General features: G+C 26.5%; 1 protein-coding gene across 7 annotated transcripts; it reads right to left on the minus strand.

The window, feature by feature from the left end:
* Positions 1-481: 481 nt before the first annotated feature.
* Positions 482-21,222, minus strand: LOC145753964 (partitioning defective 3 homolog). 7 transcript variants are annotated; one of them, XR_014283885.1, is made up of 33 exons: positions 21,066-21,222; positions 20,733-20,937; positions 19,701-19,805; positions 19,173-19,308; positions 18,964-19,092; positions 15,505-15,605; positions 14,900-15,379; positions 14,454-14,611; positions 14,128-14,235; positions 13,722-13,872; positions 13,138-13,255; positions 12,533-12,662; positions 12,230-12,365; positions 11,885-11,969; positions 11,613-11,719; positions 11,040-11,174; positions 10,639-10,762; positions 9,309-9,887; positions 8,379-8,513; positions 7,895-8,062; positions 7,305-7,409; positions 6,651-6,863; positions 6,183-6,316; positions 5,760-5,859; positions 5,353-5,376; positions 4,767-4,896; positions 4,482-4,613; positions 4,303-4,374; positions 4,150-4,219; positions 3,881-4,044; positions 3,389-3,477; positions 2,921-2,964; positions 1,766-1,799 (listed from the first exon to the last, which is right to left on the minus strand). XR_014283885.1 is itself a non-coding variant. In XM_082570524.1 (32 exons), the coding sequence occupies exons 2-32, from the start codon at positions 20,850-20,852 to the stop codon at positions 1,741-1,743; spliced, it is 4,452 nt and encodes a 1,483-aa protein (XP_082426650.1). In that variant the 5' UTR covers positions 20,853-20,937; positions 21,066-21,222; the 3' UTR covers positions 1,600-1,740. The 7 variants fall into 7 exon arrangements, 6 of the variants coding, with proteins under 6 accessions (XP_082426652.1, XP_082426648.1, XP_082426647.1 ...); XM_082570524.1 differs by lacking the exon at positions 3,389-3,477 and having other exon boundaries at positions 1,600-1,799; XM_082570525.1 differs by lacking the exon at positions 2,921-2,964 and having other exon boundaries at positions 1,728-1,799.
* Between the last annotated feature and the right edge of the window lie 1,317 nt (positions 21,223-22,539).

Below are 22,539 nucleotides of genomic sequence, written 5' to 3' on the forward strand. Positions count from 1 at the left end.
TAACTTTTATGAATATTAATATATATGATTAATAATTTCAAAATAGGTTCGTCAAGTTACTGCGGTTGATATAGTAAATGGAATTTAAAATCTAAATTTTTGTTTTTAAATATTTTTACTGATGTATATCATACCTTTAAATCAATGTTTTGTATTCGTAATGGTGATAAAGTTATCCTAGGGCTTTAGGCTGTAACTGTGAGCGTGATCACGTGACCTTTTAATTTAAAAAACTCTTAAAGGTGAATGTGACTTTTTGGAAAACTTTGTGTCGAGTTCGTAGAAAAAAATCTGTAAACAAATTTATAAATTTTTTCTTTTTAAATATTAAACAAAATTTACTTAAAAGTAAATTGCTTTTCGAAATTTCCAAATTTAATTTTTTGTCGTTTTTTATAAATATACAAGAGTCCCGTTTGTTTAAATAAACAGCATTTGACATTTTATTTTATTATTGTAAACAACACTGATGAATGTTAAGTTTTCTTGATTTTTATCATTTTGTAAGAAATAATAGTTTTTACCGAGATGGTGTTAAAACGAACAAATCAATCTGAAAAAAATTAGCAAATAATCGCAATAATGTATACAAATTCTAAAAAAATATTTGACTTTTTTAGATTTTAATAAGAAATTGTTTTTTTTTCTCATTGACAAAATAATTTTAATTTGTCAATTTAAAAAATTGTGGCAATATAAAAATAGCAAGAAAAATATCATGAGTTGAGGCATTCAGTCGAAAAGTGATATAATGTTGTACGTACATTTGATTACATTATGAAAATAGTGGAACAAATTAGAAAAAGGTTTAGAAAAAAAGGCGAATTTCATTAGAAAAATAGACCACGCACCAAAAATTACAGAATTACGTACCTGCTCAAAAAAATCAAAAAATATTCACAAATTAAGAAACGACAAGACCCTTTACTTGCATAATTATAATTTTTACAAAAATATTTCAATAAAGTTAATCAAAATCGCAGTTCATAAATTCTAGCACAGCCATTACAGAATCGTACCAAAATAATAAACAAAACGCCACCAAAAGTTTGTAATTTGGTAGACAAAGAATGTTAATTTCCAACTATAAATTATAGGGAACTGAGACTTCAATATTACCCATAAGTTCACCGCCTTGATTTCCAGAAAACTGTGAACTCATTAACTTCTGGTAAGTTTCTCTGTTATTTTCAGCAGCTTCTGAACTGGTAGGTGATGCTGTGCGGTAACTATCAGCGCCACTACTATCATAACCTTCACGGTGTAGCACACTAAGTCGGTTCAGGTTGTTAGGACTTGGTGCTTTACTTACTGAAGAACTACGCGGAAATTTTTGAATTTTGTGCGCTGGTGACGAAAGGCTATCAGTATATAGACTGTGCCTGTATTGGATTTGTTTATTACGTTGCTGGGATCCAGTGGAAGGCTGGGATCGCCTTAAAACCACGCCGCTGTTCGGTTTCGAAACGTAGAAATTTTGCGAAGGAGGTTGAGGGCTAAGTTCTCGTTTATGAAAATATTTTTGTTTATCACTGGTTATTGTTTCATCTCGGTCATCGTACACAACCGTACGTTGCTGTTCGTTCTGCTTGTTCACAGGCGACGGTGTAGCCCTTGGTGGTTTTTGTCGGTTATAAAACTCGATATTGTTCACTTTGCGCTCGCTTTGAGTTACATCCCTGAAGGTCCCATTCAACCTTCGATCTAGCATTCCTTCGTGGTAACTTAAACGACCGTTTGCTAATGTTCCAATCTTCCGCGAGCCCGTATCGTTGTATAAACCATCTCTTCTAGGCTGTCTGTAGGTCAACCAAATAAAAAAAATGTTAATTTAAGTAAACTGTATATTACATATATCACCAGCAAAACTTTAAAAAAAGTTAAAATTTAAATTTAAAAACATATTTTGATAAGTTTACATTTAAAAAAAAATATTAACATCAGAATTATAATTTTTACATGTAAAATTTAAGTAGATTTTTTAGGGTTTACTTATGTTAAGTTAAAATCATATTTGATCCAAAAGTTTTAACTACCAATCATTTAAATAACACACTTGTGTTAGTAATTTGACAAAGCTGTAAAAATGAAAGTTATTTTTCAAAACATGCAAAACACCACACAATAAGTGTGTGCAAAACTTTAAAAACACACACCCACTTTGTATAAAACACACATGTGTGTGTATAGTACAAAGTATTTAAATAAAAAAAAGTCACCAAAAAATTTACAATAAAGAACAAAAAAGTCAAAATTTAGAATAAGTTGCAAAAAATGTGTGTAAGTGTGTGTAATTTTTAAACACACAGTGTGGATAACACATTTGGTGAGTTTATTAAAATATTTTTTTCTTGTGACGTCATATTTACCTGTAGGGGTGAACAATACTACCTCCTAAATAATGGTCTGGACTTCAAAAAAAATTAAAAAATTTAATAAAAATGTTTTTAAATACAGCCATGTGGGTTAAAATATTCATATTCTGAGCTTGTAAAAATTGTATGTTATGTAAAAAATGTATATAACGATGTTTAGAACTAAAAACGACAATTTAGCTTTTAGATAACAAATGCACCAATAAAACACCTAAAAATCACCAACAATTTTTCTAGTCTTAATATTATCGTAAATCCATGCAATTAGTTTATGCAAACAGGCATTCATGCACTTTTATAACCGACATAAGGATCTCTAAATCATTTTAAATGACAAATTATTTGATCATATAAAGTTTGGAAAAGAAATATGTACTTATATGTAAAATTTTGGCTAAATTTTTAATAGCAATTCTTGGTTAACATGGTTTGAAAAATTAAAGATATTTTTGAAAAGGAAAATATTTATAGAACCCTTAGCTATTTTATTTGCTTGCTTTTTTTCAGGCAAAGTGAAGAAATGAGAGACAACTACTTTAACCTACCTCGGTCAGATTTAGCTTTTCCTTTTTTTCGAGACATAAAATTTCTACAAGGAATTGATTTATTAGGAAATTTAATAAAAAATATTTACCAAAACTTATATGTTGGATTTGTTAACAAAAACAATGTTCTTGGGACCAAATTGAAACAAAAAAAAGCCTTGAACATATGCCTATGTATAACAATATATTTAAACTGTCTTGCAAAAAATGCCATCACAAAAAAACATCATTTGCCCTCACCTAAAAATTGTAATAAAGCTTTTTTACAAAATTAATTAAAATAAATTGTCAAAAATGCTTGCTTAAAAAAGCAATGCTGCTTCATAAAAAAAATTGCAAAAAATTGCTTGATATATTATATAAAACTGCCATAAAATTGCCGCAAAAATGCCACCGTAAAAATTTCGATTAATATTTTGGGGGTTTAGTTTAAAGCACGTGTGAGATCACCACGTGGTTTACTCGGACCTGTTATTTGAGTCGAACTCGACGGAGTTCTTACTTACGCATCACTCGAATCTGGACCATCGTCACTTAACCAATCGATGTCGATTAAACTTAAATCCAACAAAAACGCAAAACTTGTTAATTTCAAAACAAAAATACAACATTCAGCAAATCATAAACACAATAATGAATATTATATACCCAGTGTCCTTATTAAAATAACCTTAGAATATTTTTTATTTTAAATTTTCTTAATTTACGAAAAAAACTTTTTTTTTACTTTCGAAGGAACACTGGGTATAATTTTTGGGTTACATGACTACTACTCTATATAACTAGATGACAATATTTTAGTTTAAAACTAAATGATATTAAACAACAAATATATTAAACACATCAACACTTAGCCCAATGCAAAAATAAAAATAAATTATAATTAAATTTAAAAACTGATTAAAAAATTAGAAAAAATAAATAAATTTAAAAATGTTTTAAATACATTCAAGAACAAACCTAGGTAGTGAACTGTAAGTGTTTGCAGCTTCCTTGAACTTCATCTTGTCTTCCTTATTGTACCTCCTACTTCTTGGAGGAGGATCTTGTTGGATGCGGAGATGACCTTTCTGGGAGGTGGGATCAACCGAATGTCTTCCAGATGGAGAATCATAGAATGAAGACTGAAAAAATTGGTATTTTTATTTAAACTTTTTCCTATTTTTTGTGGTTAAAAAAATATCATTTTAGATGACCAAAAAACTTTTAATTTTCTTAAAATTACCAACCTTTGGATCAATATTTGTGATTCTTTGCATTGCTGTCACAGGAACACTTGGTGCACGGGGAGTTTCAAAACTAAACAACAATCAATAGTTACAGGGGGTGTCAAAATTAAACAATTTGCACCTGGATAGGAACATAATGTGAGAAAAAATTACCTATTTTTGTTGATTCCACGCAAATGTACATCAGCTTGTTTGTTTCTTAACTCTCTTGCTTTAGCTTGAATTCTGTCAAATAATATAAATTTGTTTTAAAAATTTGGAAATAAATTCAGTTTTAAATAAAAAAAATCTTTTTTTATGAAGTCGTTTAAAAAATTAAAGTTTTTAAAAACCTTTCATTTTCATCTTTCATTCTCTCAAAATCTTTTTCTCGTCTTGCCTCCAAATTTCTCTTGTGCATTTCACTTTCCGTCACTTTGATATCTCTTCCCATGGAATCAGGTGATCTCTTGTTCTTATTTATTCTAAAAATAAAACAAAAAAATGTTTACACTTATTTAGGTAAAAAAATTTTAGTTTTTATATTTTAAGTTAAATAAAAACATACTATAGTTAAAAAATAAAAATTTGAAAATTAAAAAAAAAACAATAAATTTCACTTAAGTCAAAAGCCATACTTGAATAACCCAAATAATTTATTTCCTTTCCCAGCTCGTTTCTGTTGTTTTTTATTTCCCTGTATCGAGCTGTCACTAGATGTTGCTGTGGAGCTACGAGGTGAAAATTTTCCATCGTCTTCCTCACGTACTAGATAAAAGTTCAAACAACTTTAATATTAGGTACCAAAAAAAAACTAGATTATTTTTAAAAAAGGGAATATATATGTACTACAATAGTCAAAAAATAATTTTTAAATTAATTTTTAGTTTTTAGATATATATATTTTAAAATGGTATTAAGTTTTAGCATAAATTACTGTTATTTTTGGAAGTTATAAATGAAACATGGACCACAAAAAAGCACAAGTATATTGAGTTGAAATGAGCAAGTTATGTTTTAAATCAAAATGATTTAAAACATTGAATAAAATAAAACATGCAAAATGAAATTGAAGTGCCAAACCAAAAAAAAAACAATTTTTTTTACAAATCGTCTTGTAATTAATATAAAAAATAATTAACTTCAAATTACCACAATTTTTTTCATAAAAACACAACTTTTAAAATCTTTTAATTTCTAGTATTAAAACCTATATATTCCCACCTTCTATATAGTTATTTTCAGTTGCTTTATTTTCCAAATTTGTCCAAAAATTTGTCAGTGATGAGAAATGAAAAAAATGAGTGAAAAGTTAGTTCATGCAAAAAAACAAATGCAAAAATAAATGATAAAAGTGCTAACATTAAATCTTAAAATGAGCGTTATACCATTTATAATAAATTTACTTTCAAATATGATAATTAAAATTATAAAGATTAATATTTAGTATATTTAAAAAGTAAAGTTCTAGTTTAATAACTACATTACTTTGAGGGTTTAATTCTAATAGTTATTTTACAATAAATTGAATTTAACATATAAGAAATACAATGTAAGAAGTAAACAAAAGATTACAGACAAGCATAAAAGCAATGCCACCAAATATAAGAAGTTAAATTAAAATAACTCACGAATAGCCATATGTTTTAATGTGGGAAGTTCAGAGGTCATATCATAAGATCGATCCAACGCAGCTCTAAAACTATCATTCAGTATTCGGCCTCTTACAACCTAAGATAATATTTTGCGTTAAATTAGATTTCTTTAAATTGAAACAATGTGTTTATGCAATTACTATGTTTACACTGTGTATATGGTAAAAACAAGAATTTAGCTATAATTTAAACAGGTATTCTGGAAACAATTCACAATACTTTTGCTTACTTTTAATAATTTATTACAAAAAAACCCTTATTAAAATTAAAATAAAACTGAAATTATAACATCAAATAAACATAACATAACCATGAACTAGCATATTTGTATTTATACATACATATAGTTTGGTTAATACAATAGCACTTTATTTTAAGATTAAACATTAAATATTTTACCTTAGGTAAAGGTCTGGGATAAGGAGATTCAATATTATTGTTCGCCACCACACAATTCTCAACTGCTGTCTGTAAACTTTCAAGAGAACTCGATTTTGCAATTCCTAACATTGGACCCACATCTAAGTTGGAACCTTCAAGGAAAAAGGTTGTTTTAAAATATTTAGTTAAATAGAATTTCCTTAACAAACCCCTTTTTATTTTTATTTCCATATTTACAATATGCTTATACAATTTTAAAAAGTTAGTCTCAAACTAAAATAAAAAATAAAGGCAAGCAGAAAAAACTTTAAACATTGAGAAACAAGATTACTAACTACTTCAAATAAATAAAACAAATACAGTTAGGCCTAATTTCAAAAAACAAAACAGAAAGCATTTATGTATCAAATCTACCTCTAAAAATATAAGTTTTAAAAAGATACTTAAATATTTTTACTGAATCACCCAATTTATTAAACTTTAAACCTGGAATATCAAGATATTCAACTTTTGACGTCGGAAAACGATTTTTACTTTGAATTTGGTTGGTTGGAATATTAACAGAAGCTACAAGTGACTCGGTTGAAATCGATTTTCGAAAACCGTTTTGATTTCCGAATTTTTTCTCGTCAGAGATTTTGTCTGATTGTTGGGCATGCACAATACCAATGTTGGTATGAAGATTATCTGTTCGATCTACTATAAAAATCATGCATTTTGTGTGGTTAGAGCTATGTGTTCCTTCCAAGTTATAAGGTTTACAAAAGTGTGCAAGTATTTATGAAAATGAGTGCCAAATATGTCCTAAATTTTGCATAAAAATTTGAGTACATAATCTTTACTTTGTTTTTATATTGCCCATTATTAAATGAAGGTTAAGAAAAAAAATTTGTTTTATAATTTAAAAAGTGGTTTAAATTCATATTTGTTTAATTCATTTTTGTGCTTTTTTAGAAGGAACATAATGGTGTGTGTTAGTAGCTATGAAAAATCAAATTAAAAAAAAACAAATAAAATGTAATGCAAATGCTATATAAACAAAAATTCAATTTTAGTTCAAATTTAAATAAAATTTAGTTTCTAATTAAAAAGCATGCAAAAAAATGCTGGTAAAAAAAAGTGCTCAAAATGTGGAAATACCTTCAGTAACAGTTGAATTATTGTTGTTGAATTGAGTTTCAATTCGGTTGAAACCAGTTTGAACCGGTTTAGTTTGGATTTCTGGTAAGTTTTGTTGGTTTTTGTCTATAATATGAATTCAAAGTTAATTAAAAAAAAATGTAAAATTTTAAAATTAAAACCAAAATTATGTAAAGATTTCATAATTTTTAAGTGGATTGAAAATTTCTAATACACAATCAACTTAGACAGTGCAGCCACTAATATAAGGTTGTTATAAAAAGTAATTTCTCATTGTCAATCTTTCAAACCAACTTGGTTAAGTTTTAATTTGAACGGATGATAATCTAATACAAAAAAATACCACAAAAAATTTACTAAATTTTGTATACCACAAACAGATGTAAAACCACCATTACATAGGTATAACAAATTTTTACATGTTTCACTAAGGAAACCAAAAACAAATTGCGTTTTTTTTAAATACACAAAAATAAAATTTGACAGGCTAACAGAAAAAGGATATTTCAAAATTACTTTTTCAATAAAAACTTAACCAATTTAACTTAAAAAAAAAAGAATCTAAAATTTAACCTAGATGAATAGCTTACCAATTTCATGCAGTACTCTGGGTTTTAGTTTATCTCCACTTAAAGCATTATTATTAAATCTTGGCACTGCTTCCCTTCTCTTCTCTGATATAGATTGACGGATGGCACTTTCACGATTGAAAGGATCAAAAGCTCCTGATGGCCATTCTTCATCCCCAATCACTACATCTTTAAAAAAATATCAGTTGTTTATTTTTTAAACTATTAATAATTTCAAATTAAAAAAAAATTAAAAATTTTTTAAAAAATACCATTTCAAATTTTTTATCAAAATTTTGTTTGTTTATTTTTTAACATTTAAATGCTAAAAATAAGGTTGTATTATCTGATAACAAATCTAATTCTATTTCTATACAGACCAATTTATAAAACCTATCTTTTTTTCTGTGTAAAATATCATCTTTAAAACATGTACTTCCACTAACAATTTAAAATTTTGAAAATAAAGAAATTACTAAAATTGTTAAACCTTTATTTTACTTACCGTGGTTTGGGGGTGAATTGGACCTCAGTCTTGAAAGTGGTTCTCCAGAAGTGCTACTTAAACTTGAAGTTTTACCATCAATTTGAGATTCAGGTGATTCGTAATTTTTGTGCTCGAAACCAACTATTTCGTGCGCTAAAAAAATAAATTTGAAAATAAATTTAAAAAAAATAAAAGTCTAAACTTTGGGCTAAAATAATGGTCTGAAAAAAAATTTTAGTTTAAACTTATAACATACACACAAAATAACATCATATGCTATTAGAAAATGCATTAAAATGGTAAATTTAAACATAATTTTTTGTTTAAAATGAACATGCATTTATTATTTGGGATAAATACTAACATTCAACATGCAGAAATATTAAGAAAAATATTAAGCAAGTTTACAATAAATAGACAAATAAAATTTAATCCAACAATTTGCAAAAATCACAATTTAATTAAGAAGTAAGATATATGTTAAACAAATGTGTAATAAGAATATTGAAAACAATATTAATTTGTTTAATAAAAGAACTGTTAATAATGTGTAGAATTAAATACATGCTTTTGTATGATTTTATATGATTAATTTTATAATTTAATCAACATTCGTTGGGTATTTAAATCTTATAAATACATTCAAAAATCTAAGACAAAAACTTTTACACGAAAAAAAGAAAAATAATTTAAGTTTTAAATTTTCTTTGATCAAATTTTCACCTTAATTTTTCTACCACCTTATATACACAATATTAAAAACAAGTAAAGTTTTTTGGAATATATAAATATAATTTTATTCAGACAAGCATGAAAAGAAAACATTCAAAAAGAAACTAAGAAAACATTCTGAAAATGAAATTTTTATTCATTCAAAAGAGACCATGCTGAGAAAAAAGTCAAAGTTGTCGAGAAAGTTGAAAATCTCCGGTTTTAACTTTGTTGTACCTGTCAAATTATCAAACAATCGTCGACTTGGTTCACTTAATCCGATTGGTTTATTCGTCGTCATAGTAACCGAGTCAGAGTCTAGATCATTTGTGCTCTTTGCTCCATCAAGTGTTGATTTCTTGGCATCGATTTTATCAACTTCATTTTTGATACTTCGAAGCGATAATGAGCGTTTTGGGACACGGTGAGTTCTTGGGATCGTCCATGTGGCGTACCCCGGTGGTGATAATTTAGAGGATAAAGGAGGTTTAGGTGATGTCGCAGATGAGCGAATAAGGTTGCTCAAAAAACTTGACGCCGAAGAATTTAGAATTTTTTCTCGGACCTTATTAACAACTTCACCGTCCAGTGTATCCATCTCAGCATTCACTGACCGTGACCGTTTATGTTGTTGTTGATTCGAAATTCTACGTGCTACAGCACCCGTCACAGCTGATCGACCTCGCCTTTCCTTAGTGGTCGAGTTTATGTTCATGTTTGAACTGGTAATATCAGATATGTCTTCTGCTCCAAAGGAGGTTTCCATTAACAAAGAAGGTAAAGATGCTTGTTTGGTGTGCAGGGACTTAGGTTGATCTTTTTAACATAAAATATTTGGACTAAAATGAGGTAGTGTGCATAAATAAATACTCCAACGACAAATAACCTTGTGGTTTTATGTTCCTAGCTGTGTACACTGGTAAATATTGACTGCTTATTTAACAATAAAGTTAGGTGGAATTTTAGTGCTATATCAATATTGCTACAACATTAACATGGCAAGTTTAAAGTGCTAACATGTAGTTATACATCAGTTAGCCCCTTTTGTGTTTTAAATATAAAAAAGTGCTAACAAATTGAACAAAACGGAAATTTGAAATAGATTTTGAGGTATATACATTAAATACCAACAACCTAAAACATTTAAGATAACATAAATAAATTATAATTTTAAATTAAATGAATGTAAACCATGTATTCATAGTTTACAATGTCAACAAAACATAAAACAATTATGTTGTTGTATAAATGAATATTTAAATTAAATACATGCATCAAAGGTAGGGTTCCTTTACCATACATAATATGCACTAATTAGCATTACAAACTATGCATATAAACTAAATTAAACTAAGAACTATGGTAACTTAACAAATTTAAAAGACAGGCTATTACATTTCTTAAGTTATTCCTATATTTGTTACAAAATAACAAAAATTAAACTAAGTTCATAAAAAATAGTTTTAAATAATGTTATACAAAATAAATTAACCAAAATAACTGAATTCCAAAAACATAACTTGAACTGATAATAAATATTTCAAGTTTTTAGTTAAATATAACTCACCAGTATTCCTTAATGGAGTAGTATGTAAATGTTCAAGAATTGAATCTGAGATATCACTGCTTGCCTCCGATGAAACTAAAGATTGTCGACCATCATTGGTTGATTTTCTTCTGGCTACAACCATCTATATGTTTAAAATTTAAATATATTTAAATGGTTAACAGTCTTGTCATTTTGCATGTTGTACAATGATAACATTAAGACAATATTATAAAAAGTTACACAAAATTTTGAAACAAAATGTGAAGAATTTTTCTATTTTCTTTAAAATGTTATAACTTTCAAAGCGTTAAAATTTAATTTATCTAATTTACACATTTACAAAATAAACCATTTAGTATTTGCCTACAGAAATTATAATTTAGATTTTTCAATTAAAAAATTTCCATACTAGCTCTTACCTCAATCATTCCTCTAACATTTCCTTCAGTAGACATAGAAGCTCTCAATATATCAATTGCTTCATGATTTGTAACTCCAGTTAGTGAATGACCATTTACTTCAACAAGTTGATCGTTTGCTTTCAACCTACCATCCTAGTAATATAAATTTATTTATTAACATCCAAAATATAACAAATTTATATATCTGTTAAATATTTCAGGTCACATATGTTGTCCAGCTCTAGACAAAACAGCGTGCTGTTTACTATAAGAGAATTCGTAATTTGTAGGTGATAATTCTCTCGCACTGTAATCCAGATGAGAGAATTTAGGAGAGCCGTAGTGTAATTATGTTTTGTCTAGAACCGGACAACATACGTGATCCAATATTTTTATTAATTTATTTATACTTTTTTGGTTTTCAGAGTTCCATTTTAACGTTACATAAAAGTTAAACAGATTTAGTTGATAAAATTAATTAAATTTGTACAAGATAAGGTTAAATGTCTGTTAACAATAAAAATTTAAAATAGAAATACCATTTTCACATTAAAACTCAGTTTTTAATTTATTTCAATAAATTCCACAAACCTGCCAAGCAGCTCCACCATGAAAAATAGATTTAATAAATATTCCAAGATCTTTGCCAGATTTTTTGCTCTGATTTCCTTTTAAACTTATGCCCAGACCAGCTGAACCTAAGTAAAAATAAGACTCCAATTAATTTTGTAAATAAACACAAGAAAAACTTCGTAGAAACTAATTTTAATAAATTTTCTTGAAAACAACTTTTGGTAAATAGATTGCAGAATTTAAAAACTCATTAATTCTACTAAAACTTATAAGGTACTAAATAAACATACCAGTATCATTTAAAGCAATATCAAACACAAAATGTTCCTTGGTAGAATCATCGGTGATAAATTTATCTGCTTCAGGATCATCCTTCTAATAAAAAACAGCAAAATATTTTAACACAAAAGCATAAAAGCAAATACAAGCATAAGAAAAAACAGTCAACTATGAAAAAAAATCCTACTTAAACGCAATTGTTTAAAAATTTGTTTATTTTTTGTTTGATTTTGTTAGATTAATAGCAAATACAAGCATTAATAAAACAGTATATTACGACAAAAAGCATACTAAAACATAATTGCGAAAAAAATGTGTTAATTTGTGTTTATTTATATAAAAATTTTTGAAATTACCATTTTTCGATATAAGTTATCGAGTTGTCTACTGACAGTTAAATCCACTGTTTGCCCGATTGAAATACTCCTTAAAATATTAACAGTTTCTTGTTGTGACATTCCAGTTAACTCTTGATCATTTATTTCCAACAACCTAAAAAAATAAACAATTGGTAATTGCACAAAATTAAATATTTCATTTCTTTTACCATAAAAATATAATTAAAAAACAGAATATTTTTCATCTTAGTAAATTTCATTATTTAAAACAGATTTAAAAAAAATTTTAAAAAGATAACTTAAAAAAGAATTATTTTTCACCTGTCACCAGCTCTAAGCCTTCCATCAAGTATAGCTGCTCCTTTTGGCATAATATTCTTGATATAAATTGGACCTGGATCTCCTATAGTGGTGTCTCTTGCTGTAAGGCTAAAACCTAGACCATGCGACTCTATACACAAAAAATATTAAGATTAACAAATTGTTAAAAAGGTTACTATTACTAGTGTATAAAAATTTTTTAATAAGGAAACTTTACTATAGTATTAATCTAATATGAAGACTTAAAATATTTATTGTAGAGTTAAATTATTATTATTTATACAGTGAAATTTTCACTTTTTTAAATCTTGAGATTAAACTTAATTTTCAATATTTAAACTACACTAACTTTAAAATCCTGGTAATGTTAACCCAACCTAACTTAATATTAAGTTATATATAGTGCGTAAGTAGATTATATGGCTTAGTTTAAAGGGCCCTCCTAATTTTAACCTTTTTTTATTAAGGCTACCCTTCTCAATTGTATAAAATATAAATAATTTATAATTAAATAATTCTAACCTTTTTGTAAATTTTAAGCCAACATACAATAAAACATACCTATAATATTTTTTATACCAAATTAAATTACTTTAAAGAATTACCTTTTTTAAGTTGAATATTAATCCTATTCCCAATTTTTCTTGTATAAAGTCCAATATTATCATAAGATTGTTGAGCAATTAGTGGTAATTTATTCGTGGTTGAATTTGTTGCCGATTCCTGAAAATAAAATTTTAAAACAATTAACAATGTTGTTTAATAAAAATGTCAAAATTTGAAAGTGTGAAAAAACACCTAATGTTATAAATAGTATTTAATGTGTTTACATAATGGTTAATGTTGCAATATTGATTAATAATTTACAGACTAAATGCAGTGAATTATGCATCTCTGGTATATTAAAACAATTTTAAAACTGAAATTTTAACGAAAATAATTTCAATTTATTTTGGACTATTTTGGTAGTTTGGTATACCAGTTATAAAATCTAATTACAAGATGAAAAGTTTCAGGTTTAAGAAAAGTTTTAGATTTGAGCTGTACCAATGCCACACTATTTGCCCCTGAGCTTAATAAAATATAATTCCCATCGCCTAAAGGTTAAAACCAAGTTCTAGACTATACAAAAAAATCTTCAACAAAAAAATTTATTTATCACAAAGTTAACAAAAATTAAAAAACTTACAGTTGAAATAGATGAGGTTGATGAGTTGGAAGCATCATGTTTATTGTGAGATATAGTAGGGGGGTTATTTGGGGGTAAGTTAGGGTTGGGGGTAGGTGGGGTGGCAGTTGTAAGTGAAATCTGCGGGGTTTTTAACTTGGATTGTGACGATCTAAAACAAAAAAGTTTTTTTTTTATAAAAATTTGAAAAAAACATAAGATTTACTTTAAAAAAAAAGCAAAATAAAGTATTAGTAATAACCTACAATAAAAGTTTTTACAATGTCTGCTTTTAAAATATATTTAAACTACTGTCTACATTGCAAAACTAAACAAAATATACAATCAACTTTCTGTTTATAGAACACCTGTCTTTACTTTATATTGTTTGCCTTGTGTTTTGTTGAACAAATCATTAGGAAATTACCTGTTGGGTGTTATTATTCCATTAAGTTGTCTTTCTTTCTCTTCTACTGGAAGAATACGAAACTGAATTTGGGGATAATGTAAACTATCTCGCAATATTGATTGTGAACTAGAAAAAATAAAAGTTAATTTAATTTCAAAACTGAAAAAACTATTGAAACTAGAAAAAAATAATTTTTAAATTAAAAAAAAAATTTAAAATATGAGAATGTAAATATATATCTAAAAAAATTAAATTAAAATTAGCAGTAATTTATTCACCTATAAACATTAGATGTGTTTTTTTAAATTCATTTTGAATTTACAAAATCAAAATTTTAAACTTACTCTTCCACAGAATATTCCATTAAAACTTGGTGGTTAATCTCAACAATAACATCCCCGCATGACAACAAATTTTCTTCTGCTATCCTCGAATCTTGTTCAATATTTTCAATCAACAAACCAGCAAACTTTCTACTTTTTGGGTCGGTAAACGTCACAACCTAAAAAAAAATAAATAAAATAAGATATTTTGGTATTAAAATTTTAAGTTATCTTTTGCAAATAGTATTATTAAGCAAATGCCCTTTTAAAATGTAAGCTTATTTCTCAAAAACTAAATCACTTTAAACAAATATTATAATTTGGTAAAGCCTTTTCAAAAGGTTAGTTAATTTCACAAAATTTTAGATCTATTTAAATAAATTTTAGATAATTCTAAAAAAATTAAATAAAAGTGTTCAATATTTTGACTATGTAAAAACACAATAAGTAATCAAATCACAACTTACCTTAAGACCAAGAGGTGAGCCATCATTTAACAAAATCACTTCCTGTGAGTCTTTATAAAACCAAACTGAATAATTTTTTGTGTTAAAATTAAACTCCTCATTTCTATGATCATTTACTACCCCTGAATCATGTTTTGAATGTGAAATACTGCTTAAACCACTATCTTGAAACGGGTACGAGTTATCAAACGATAATTTCGGATTATCGAATTTGTTAAAATCATAATCCGCTTCATCTATGGATTCTGATAACCCACTAGCCATTGATTGTCGTAATTTATCCCGTTTAAAATAATTTTTGTCGTCGTTTTTCATGTCATCGCTTGGTTTACGACGGTGATTGTTTTTAGAAGGAGGAGGGTTGGGTTTGGGAAGAGTAGGAGATCGGTATTCTTCGGAGGATTGGTTTCTATGGTGATAGTGATGGTGTGCTACTGGGTAACGGACATTGGAGCCGTTTAAAATTGGTTCGTCCATGGTCTAAAAAAATAAATATAAAATTTTAAATTTTGGCACAAATATTTTAATAAGAGGTTTTTAAAGTAAGTATATATATACCCAAAAAAATTTGTTTTAAAAAAAGGAGGAATTAAAAGGAAAATTACCCTGCTCATATTGAGTGAACTATTTCTCGAGTTGTTGACAGAAATATTATTTTCGTTATTCGAATAATTATCACTTTCTCTTCGAACTACTATAAGTGAATCTACAAAAAAATAAAAAAATAGAAGATTAGAGTTAAAAAATACATTTATTTATTACATTTTAGTATAATGCCACAAATTTAAATTTTTAAATCTTTATTTTTTTAAGTGTTAATATGCCAGTGTTAAGTATGTTAAGTAAAAGGTCAGAAAAATAAATGTAAGTCTACTTTAATGAGTCCCTAATTCAGTTTTAATTTCAAAGGCAGACATGTAAGCAAATGAATGGCCTAATTTAAGTGAAAAATTAGCCAATTACTGGGATTAAATTACAACTTAGATTTTCTTTGAATAATATGTTTTAACAACATTAAAAAAAAATTGACAGAAAAAAATTTAACCTGTAAATTAACTATACTAATGTAAAACAAAAATTAAACTGGTATTATAAATATTGCGCTTGGATTTTTTTAATAAATCACATTTTCATATATATACAGTATAAGAATTTAATTCTAAAACCTAAAAAAACAACTTTCAACTGTAAGAATAAGTAGTGTGACACATTATAATAACTAAAGCCAGTATACAATACAAGTAGAAGTGGGCTGCTATTATTATAAAGGTGATGTATACGTTTAAGCTATTGTACAAATACTTATCGTTCAAATAATAATATTAGATTTATTACAAATTCGTATGTAGTCAGCCTGTACTATTATTAAAATATTAAAAAACAACATTAAATGTTTGGTTTAGTTGATTAACAATACAACACTTATAGCCAAATAATGGAGTAAATATATTAAGGTAAATACTAAAATAAACTATATATATCCACAAATAACTATAACATACCTATTTTAATAAAGTTAAATTTTTTTTACTATTTTAATATTAGGTTCACTTTAATAATAACACTACCCTTAACTTTACCAATGCAATATAAACTCTGCTGTAGTGGAACTATGTTACTTTCTATTTTCTCACAATTTCTTTTATTTAAAACATAAAAAAGCTATAAAATTTGATATTTAACCAGTAGGTAAAGGAAATTGCTAACTCGGCCTAACAAAAGGTTCAATACTATATCCAACTTATAATAGAAATGGTACCTAGGTATTAGATATTTTCAATTGTATACAACATATACCATTTCGCTAAGTTAAAAGTTAAACTAATTCTTTATTAGGCCACTACTACGTATTTTATATTGAGTAATTTATCACGTTATTATATGCGTATAAAATGACGTTTAATATGACGCGTATGCTTCTATAATGCTTAGTAAGACAATTAATAACTATTAGTTAACTTATGATAACGAATCACTCATTTTAGTATGCGTAAAACCGCAATATTTAGCGTTAATTTTAGCAGTTCTTTTTTTAGCTCGTTTTTAATCAACAAAAATTGATAATAACATGAATATTCAAAAATGTTAACATCGAAATCTAACGAAACTCCCACATAGAATTGCACATTTTTTCGATACCAACGCGTCAATGGCGTAACCAATAACAACAAGACAAACAATGGAAAACAATGTTAATTTTATGACGTAAACAGAGCTTGGATTGTTTGCAAAAAATCGTAAAAATAATTTTATATTTAAAAAAATAAATAATTTTGTAAAAATCTAAAAATAATCGTAACTATCAATTAAATAAAAATTTAAATATTTTACGTCAAAAATTTCTTACAAAAAATGATAATAATTTTCGCATTACTCAGATTGCTATTTTTTTTAAACCAATAATGTAACCTGTTATTATTTATTCAATAACGAAATGATTGACAAACGAAAGTGACAATTTTGAAATTGATATTTTTAGAACCGGACATAAAAACCACAATTGTTAAATAAATAACTTTCTAATAAAATTACTTTTGGTTTTGACATTCTAAATCTTTAAATTTTAACTAAATGCGCGAAAATTTTAATTTTTTCTACGTAAATTTCATATTTTATCATACAAATTCAGTCTATTGAAAACCCAATAACATTTAAGTATTTGTTATTGTTATGGTCAGAGGAAATATTATTAAATTTAACTGCGAATATCTCACGATATTTTAAATAAAAACAAACTAATTATATCATTTATACAGCAATAAAATGAATAGTGTGAACATATAGTTGTATTACATGTAATTTTATCAACTACATCGCTAGTCAAAAATGGTTAAATTATGCGTTTTTTTAAGCAATATTGAATTGGGGTTTCTTAACAAACTTATGTTTTCTTGTAAGTGATGATTGAAATATAAGATTTAGTAGTTTAAATTCTATCTATAAAGCATACATTTACAACAATTCTGACTTAAGCAAAGGGCATGAGTTCCGATCTATCGACAATGAATAAAAATTATTCAAGAAATACAAGGTTCTTTTAAAACACACAATAGTCTATATTTACCTTCTATCACATGCCACTTACAACTATATAAACAAAAATAATAAACAAGTACAAAATGTGTGGGAGAGGTTTAGGTAGAAGTATTTTATCGTGACGAACATTTTTAGAAATTTTGGATTAAAAAAAATGTTGGTAACATCTGTTTTTCGTCTACCAATTATGATTGTCTGCAATTTTTAAATTATTTATAATACATTTTAAAAATGACGTAATATTTAGGAAAACAATTTTTAAATATTTAAATCAATTATTTATTGAGTATTTTTTTTTAAATATAGACATAGATTCGTTATGTTAATAAGCTTTTGGAAAAAATAACATTAGTCAATAAAAAACTTGGTTATATGAAAATCGGCGTATGACTAAAAATGATAAAAGTCATAAAAATGACTAAAAAGACTAAATTAGGTTATTTAAAATAAGTGTCAAATCATTATTTTCTATTACAAACTCTAAATTAATATTATATACAATTTTAAAATACCCGAAAACATCTGGTAAAAAATTGTTCAAAAAATCTGATAAAAATTACATTTTTACCGCGTAGATTTAAATCTACCGCAAAAAATGATTCATAAAAATTTTACCGCAATATTTAGGTCGAAAATTGAGATTAGAAAATCAAGATTATTTACCGTTAAACAAATTAAAATAATAAATAAAAACCACGAACATACGTGCGTGTGATAAAGTCAATTTTATTTAACAACAAACATATTAAAGTTAGTTGTATTTATCTGATATAAAGATCCTACAACACATTATATTACTACAGGTATTTTTTATATACATAATATTATTACAAATTTAATACTTTAATAAAATTCTTTCAAAATTTGAAAAACTAATTTTTCATTTATACAAAAAATATTAAAAGTGTGTACCATACTATATATTGGATTTTACATGTAAATGGTAGCCCCTAAAAAAACGATATTGAAATGTATGACATTCTAAAGCTTAAAAAAATAATTTAAAAATTGACTAAAAAACAAATTACTTGTTTTAAGTGTATCAATTCCCACGTCTACTTCAAGCGAGGTATCCCTGTTATGATTATAATAAGGTGAGCTTTTTAAATCCTTTTCTACACTTGTGTTGTTACTATATCGGTGGCTTTGAGATATTCCTATTTAAAAATCAAAAAAAAAATCAAAAAAAATTCCAAAATTTAAATAAATTTTTAAATTATTTTTTGTTTTTTTTTACCACCATTCGAAAGATCGTGATATCTTGATTTGATGGCGGAAGCTCTTTGAGGAGTGCTCCTTCCCTCTGAGCTTGACACACTCCCTAGTTCCCACTCCGAACTTTGACGTTCCTCTTCTTCAAATACAGCTATTAACTAAAGAAGAAAAGTCAAAAAAATGTTCATCAAAAAAAAAAAATTATAATTTATAAAGATTAAAAAATATATTTATTCCTTTATTACTTTGTAACTTTTTTCTCCTAAAGTTACTAATATTTGGATTTTTGTAACTTAATATAATAAGTTTTTGTATTTTTCGCCCCCGCGCTATTTTAATACTAAAAGCATAATGGAATCATTATAATGTAACGATATTTTACGCACTATTGAACTAAGTATATAAGAATATCATTAAATAACACCACATGCCATTCTATAATCGCATTAACCCAGTATAAAGCATTAGGAAATATCGAATTTTGGTTTTAAAGAAAAGGGTCGTAATTCTAAACTCGATTATTTAATATATTATTTATGACATCACTTACCTTCTCTTTGTCTTCTATGACGTCATAAACGAGGTCATCCCAATCTAGAATACCTCCATCCACAGCGCTTCCAAGTTGTAGTATTCTGATCCAATAATCGGAATTCTGTTTGTAATAAGGCACTGAATTTACTCGGAAAGTTAGCGACAATTAAGTAACAATGTAAGGTTGAACTTTAAGATATAATACAATGTAGAAGGTTAGAATTTGCTGGTTAACTTGCTAATAGTCTAAATTAAACAACATAGATGAGAGTTTTGAAATTAATTTTAATGTGTTTAAGGCTACCCGTTAGCTATCTGTTTACAGAATAGTTTATACTTAGGTTTAAAAAAAATCGCTTAACATAGCTTATAGGCTATATTTCATAGTGATCTAGGACTAACTTCATAATAAAAAAAAATCTGGGTCTAAAAAAACATTATTTATTGTAAATTTTTTAATAAGACGAACAAATCTGAACTTAGTCTGAATTAAAGTTAACGAACGGTCATTCTAGCTTACTATACATTGATCAATTTAAAATTTAAATGCCAAATTTTTGCCTATAAAACAAACCCTATTTTGACAATAAAAAAGCTTTCTATAGACTGAAGATGGCAAAATAAAAATTGCTTTGTCGTATATTGCCCGCACGCATTTAGCCAAGTATGCCCTTATAGCTTAAAGTAGCCAATATAAGTACACTGCTGTTAACTTTGTTAATATTCATTTAAAGTGAGTTGCTATGGTGTTAGACTGTAAGTCGTACTTCAAAGCCCAATAACAAACATAGGTTTTTAATTTTAGATGAACCTAAGTTGCTTTGAAATTGTAAACAATTGATTTTTTCTGCCCCTAATTTCGTAAGGTGTTAATGGTGTTAATACGAAAATGCTGTATATTTAATAGGGATTTTAATTATTTTTTATACATTTTCTATGCGTTTAATATGGGCAAGTATATATAAAAAAACGCATGTAAGACTTTAATTGGGGCGATCACAAATGACAAAAATACCGATTTTTCTAAACGTTACAAAAATATTTTTACCTTTCCGATTGCTTTTCTGTATCTTGCACAAGCTTTTTCTTGCAAATCTGCCACACTGACGTCACCTTTTCCACATGGTACCACAACCCGAACGTTACCGAAACAAACTGTAACCTTCATTTTAAGAGTAAGGTCACGTGACTAAGTTGATAAGTAATGTAGGATTTTTTTGAATAGTCCTGCAAGCGTTTTTAATTGCACAAGGCTAAAAAAAAAATAAAAATTGTTATTTAACAAGAAAAATAAAACAAAATATAACATTAGTTCATTTTTATTTTATTAATTAAACAAAAAAATTAAATTTTTATTTAATTTTTTATATTTTTAACTTACCTAAATATTGGGAGTCGTTTTTCGAATAATACTTCCAAAATATGTTAAAAAATATTTCCATTATCCAAATATATAAACCACTTCTATAGGTTAAATGAATAACATTTTCTTATATATATTAACTCGTTCAAAAAACAACCAATTTCTATAACAACAATTTTTAATCTAAATAAAAAAATACGGTTTATAACTTGGCAATTACCATACATACATTACTTATACTGTATTCTAAATATTTTGAAAAAAAACGATTTTTTTAGTTTTGAAATGCAGACAAGTTTTGTCCTGCTACATTTAAAGTCAAAATTCAGGAAATAGCAGCGTGACCAAGTTTCTTAAATTTCAAAGTTGAAACTTTTCAAATAGTGGCTGATAGTTGATGTCTGTCTTTATGTAAAGGTTACATTAAACTTTCATGCATTTACATATGGATAATAACTAGTTCGAAAATGTTAACTAAATTATCACATCCTATGCTTAATTACGTTTTAAACGCATAAGTTTAAATGTTATTCCTTTTAATTTTATTGAGTTTTGTACTGAATTTACTTGAAATTAGAATTATATGGCTCTAAAAAAATATCTGTTTAAAAACCTTATTCACAAATATATATATTTTTTAAGGAATTTTTTTTTTAAATTTTTAAACCGTTACGCATTGGCACAAATATATATTCACGAACTAAAATAAGATTGTGAGTTAACATGTTATTAAATCTAAACAAATATACTTAAGTTCACACAACATGTCAAATGTTTAAGTCTAAACTTGCCTAAGTTAACCTTGCTACTCAACATTTAAGATAAGGTTGTCAAGTTTTAAACATACTGATATATAAATAACTCGTTTACTAATATCATCAAATTTAACTTACTATGTTTATAAAAAAACTTACAAAATTATTAAAAAAATAAAAAAAAACTTTGCGGTCCTAAATTGACGAAATTTCGCGACAGTATTATGACGTCACAACACAAAAGACATTGTCCCATTGTCAACGTTTATGTTGTTAATAAGAAGTAATTGGCCACCGCGTCTTCGCTTAGCGATAATTAAAACAGTCAGCTGCGTCATTTCAATCGACAGATAATAAAGAAATCATTTTTATAATTGTGCCTTTATAAGGAATTGCATGACAATTTTTTTTGATTTTTTACTGTAAAATATTACACATTAGACTTAATATAAGCTTGTTTTTAAAACATACACAATTTGAGAAGGCCAAAAAAAATAATAATTTTAAACATGAATTTGATTTAATTAAAAAAAATTTAAATAGTTATTTAACGTTGGACAAAAACTGTTAGGAATATAACTTAAGGCAATTTTTAACCGCAATATATCAACATTATTTAAATATAACAGCAATTACAAGTCATTAAACCTATTGTTTTTCCATAAAACTCATAAACTAAACAAATATGGGAATTTATAAGCGACGTTGTCCACTTAAACAAGCGATATGGCGACGCA

This window comes from Corella eumyota, chromosome 5, assembly GCF_963082875.1.
Source record: "Corella eumyota chromosome 5, kaCorEumy4.1, whole genome shotgun sequence".
Classification (NCBI taxonomy): domain Eukaryota; kingdom Metazoa; phylum Chordata; class Ascidiacea; order Phlebobranchia; family Corellidae; genus Corella; species Corella eumyota.